Below are 4,020 nucleotides of genomic sequence, written 5' to 3' on the forward strand. Positions count from 1 at the left end.
TATGTGCCATAAAAAAAGACGAGCTAGCACGCATGGCGATGACGAGAGAGCATATCAATTACGAGAATGACTAGATCATTGATTCAGGATGCTCAAACCACATGACTGACAATCAGAGTCACACAATGGAAGTAGGGTGACCCTCGGAGAAGAAAGTATTATTATACTTAGACAACATATAAGAAATTCTACCACAAAAGGTGAATGAGCAAACTGTACACATTTGTTTAAGTGTTGATGTGCATGAAGATCCACGTGACACTGATGTTGGGGAGATAAAAGTGACTCAACAAAGCGAATCTAGTGAAAAACAAATGGCACCTCAACAACTTAGATGGTCAGAAAAAATCCAAAAGTCAAACCAACTATTATAAAAGACGAAGTTAAAGAATCAAAGTCGTATGAAGAAGCATCACAAAATACAGCTTGGCAGGCAATGGAGGAAGAAATATAGCCTTGAGTATAATCAAACTTGGGAACTAGTGCCAAGACCAAGAGATATCAAATTCATCTCTTGCAAGTGGGTTTACAAAATAATGTGTCTCTTGGATAGATCAATCGAGAGATACAAGGCTTGGACTGTAGATCGAAGGTTCTCTCAACAATATGAACTATATTATGATGAAATGTTGGTCCAATGGCGAAGATCACTATCGAGTAAGTTGCTCCAACACTTGTAGTAAATAAATATTAGAAATTGTGGCAGATGAATATGAAGAATGTTTTCTTGCATTGAGAGTTGGACCGGGAAGTCTACATGAACCAACCAAATGAAGTTGGAGTCATCAATCAGTATATGCAAAGTCTGAAGAAGGCTCATTTGGATGCGGCTCGACAGATCTTACGATATGTCTAAAGTACAATCAATTATGGTCTTTTGTACAAAAGAAGTGACGAATGCAAGCTAGCTGGATACTATGATGCTGACTATGAAAAAGACCATGATACTCGAAGATCAATCACTAGGTATGTGTTCAAGCTCAATTCGAGAACAATTTCTTGGTGCAGCAAAAGACAAACAAAAATATCATTGTCAACTACAAAAGCGGAGTATGGAGCAGTGGCTGGAGCAACTCAAGAAAGTATATGTTGAAACTCTTAACGGAGGATTTGGACCAGAAAACTGACTATCCAATGCTACTTCATTGAGATTTTGTGTTAGAACAAAGAAGGTCAGGAACACTAAGCAAGGCGAACATAAAATATCCAATGTTTTACATGTTCTAAGATTATCTCAATTGTGGCATAACAAATTATGCGATTATGTTTACAGGTGCTTGAAAGTTACCATAGCAAATGGGTTCTTGCCCCACTAGCTGTGTAATTATGTCAATAGCCGTCACAATCTGTCCAAAGTACAGTGCAACATTCTTGGCTTATATGTCAGGCAACCTAAGAGGGTTAAAGACAAAATTCATCAGCTTTTCACAAAAGGTTCACAAGGGAGGGCTCTCTTGTCAATAAAACAATGACTAAAAGTAGCTCATTTGTGGGTTTGCTGAACAAGTTCTATACTTTAATATCAACTTTCATGAAGCCATTAAGATCAAACATCTTGCAATATATATCTATATCAAGAAGGTTAATAATAATCAGCTAAAACCATTAAGATCAAACATCTTGCAAGTATTAGACGCAGCATGATCATTATCACTAAGCTGATCCTCTCCAGCATTCAAGTCCATTCTATATCTAAACACCCCCTCCACCACTTTCTCCTTTTCCACTCCCTCCTTTCTTGTACTCCCAAATCTTTGTCCCTCCGATGGTGAATACCCATTATACCCTTCCCCCTTCTCCCCTTGCACCAACCCCATGCCCATGGACAGCCCATGAAGCTGGTCCGCAGCGGAGGAGCCTCTGTGGGTGGCGATGGCATAGGGTTGGAGGGCCAAGTGGCTGTTTTGCTGATCCTTGGAGCCCTCGCAGGAAGTCAAGCAACTGTCCATGGAGCAGTCAGGGGGCTGGCTTTGTTGAGGACATAGCCTTTGGGGTTGGTTTTGTTGTTGTTGTTGGTGGTGGAGCTCTGGAAAGGCTGCAGTTAGGCATTGAGTGGACACTTTGGAGACCAATTCTGAGAGCTGCACTTTGGCAGCTTCAAGTCCCACTGTCCCTAAATTCTGTCTTCCTAATGTTTCTTGTGCTTTCTCCAACACTGTTTGGAGATACTTCCCTTGTGCTTCTATTCGTAGCTGCAAATGCCTTTGTACCTCGAGTTGTTCGTGTAGCCTTTTCTGCACTTCAATTTGCATTTGTATTGTTTCACTGATTTGAAGACTTCTGGAGAAGAAGGGAGTATTGTTATAAATCATGTTTTATGCACTAAATTTGCTCTATTTTTGTCTTAAGGTGGCGTACTTGTTTGGCTGGGAGGAGGCCTGTGGGGCGACGGCTATGCTGTTAGTGCGAGCTGCTCCATTTGCCTCACCCAATCTCTGGTCTACAGAAACAGCCACCGTTCCTACACGCCAACCCATACCTATTTTACCATAACGATCAGGTCCAAACAAATAACCAACAACTTGGGAGAGAGCTTTACAGGAACGTTAAGTATTTATGCTTTTCAATTACCTTTGTTTGTTTCAAAAGTAACATACATCTCATTTATAAAGATGAACAACCAATTTCCTAAAATTTCTCTTCGACCTTTCTAAACTTTGTAAGCAACTGCTCACAGATCTTTAATTAGATAACAATTTCTCCTCGAAAAAGAGGAGGATCCAAACAAAATCAATGAAACTAAAGAGATCCTAGTGAATAGAAAGGAAAAAAATAATGGATGAATTCCAAGACATGTTATCAAAAGATAAAAATACCTGTTTACAAACTTCTTACCCTCCCGATGGAAAATATTGTTGGAAAATATTGTTAGATTTAGATTTAGATACGGATGAAAAAGATATCATTATACTAAAATTAAACTAAGTTACTTTAATTAATTACCAGTTTTATTATTGGTTCCACTTCCACCATTTGCTTGTCCATGCATGTTCTTGCTCAGCCTGTATTTCTGCATCCCAGCAACCAATTGTCATACAAAACGTCACGATATCGTTAAATCATGACTCGATTCAAAAGCTTAAATGGATATATACCTGAAGATGGCTCTTCAAATGGTACAAAGTAAGTCCAGAAATGCCCATAATTTTCATCACGGTTTTAGGAGTGGCCTCTACGAAGATAGAATTCAAGAACTTAAAATCATAATAATAGTAATAGTAATAGTAATAGTAATAATAACAGAATTAAAGATGAAATGAAATGCTCACTGTCGGGCCCTCCAAGTTGATTGACTGCTTCAACAAACCGGTCATGCAAATCAGGAGTCCATTTAAGCCTGGGTTTAGCGTCGGTGGAAAGAACAAGACCTGAATCTCCTCCAGGCCCATTCCCACCTTGTAAGAACAAATGCCTCTCAGAGGAGTGGATGCTTTTCCCTCTATGTTGATGATGATGGTACATTCTGCACTCGTACAATTCAACGTTAACATCACATTATAAACAAACATGGACCCATATTTTGAAATTTAAAATTATGGATCATAGAGAAGTAATTTGAAGGTGTTTATGTTTCGTTTTTGGAATTTGGGTATGAACTCGATTGTTCTTAAAGAAATAAGCACGATTTTTAAAAACTAAATAGTTTTCGAATGGATTACCTGAGTTTAGGGTATGGATTGGAGAGTTGTTGTGTTGTGTGGTGTGGTGTGTTGAGAGAGATCAAAGGGATGGGGGGAGAGAGGAGGGCTTATAAAGCGATGGGGCAAAGGAATATAATCTTACAACACACAAAAACACACAAAAAGAAGGGGAAAAAAAAGGGCATTTGAAATATGGTTACACAAACAGCTGAGGCCTTTCATTTGGTGCTAGAATCGATCCCATTTGAGAAAGCAAGCAAGCAAGATTGGAATTAGAATTGGATTTGGAATTGGAATTGGAATTGGAAATGGAATCTCATTCTAAGCATTAGGACAAGGGAGCTTTGTGGGTTTTTTTTTTTTTTTTTTTTTTTTTTCG

At 38.8% G+C, this 4,020-nt stretch overlaps 1 protein-coding gene across 3 annotated transcripts; it reads right to left on the bottom strand.

The window, feature by feature from the left end:
• Positions 1–1,203: 1,203 nt before the first annotated feature.
• On the bottom strand, positions 1,204–3,853 carry LOC111471324 (myb-related protein 2-like). 3 transcript variants are annotated; one of them, XM_023117045.1, is made up of 6 exons: positions 3,660–3,853; positions 3,270–3,463; positions 3,096–3,172; positions 2,944–3,010; positions 2,359–2,479; positions 1,204–2,277 (listed from the first exon to the last, which is right to left on the bottom strand). In XM_023117045.1, exons 2-6 carry the CDS (start codon positions 3,460–3,462, stop codon positions 1,593–1,595), a joined length of 1,143 nt encoding a protein of 380 aa, XP_022972813.1. In that variant the 5' UTR covers position 3,463; positions 3,660–3,853; the 3' UTR covers positions 1,204–1,592. The 3 variants fall into 3 exon arrangements, with proteins under 3 accessions (XP_022972813.1, XP_022972814.1, XP_022972812.1); XM_023117046.1 differs by having other exon boundaries at positions 1,204–2,280; positions 2,359–2,461; positions 3,660–3,845; XM_023117044.1 differs by having other exon boundaries at positions 1,204–2,280; positions 3,660–3,843.
• Positions 3,854–4,020: the final 167 nt, after the last annotated feature.

This window comes from Cucurbita maxima, unplaced genomic scaffold (assembly GCF_002738345.1).
Source record: "Cucurbita maxima cultivar Rimu unplaced genomic scaffold, Cmax_1.0 Cma_Scf00050, whole genome shotgun sequence".
Lineage (NCBI taxonomy): Eukaryota > Viridiplantae > Streptophyta > Magnoliopsida > Cucurbitales > Cucurbitaceae > Cucurbita > Cucurbita maxima.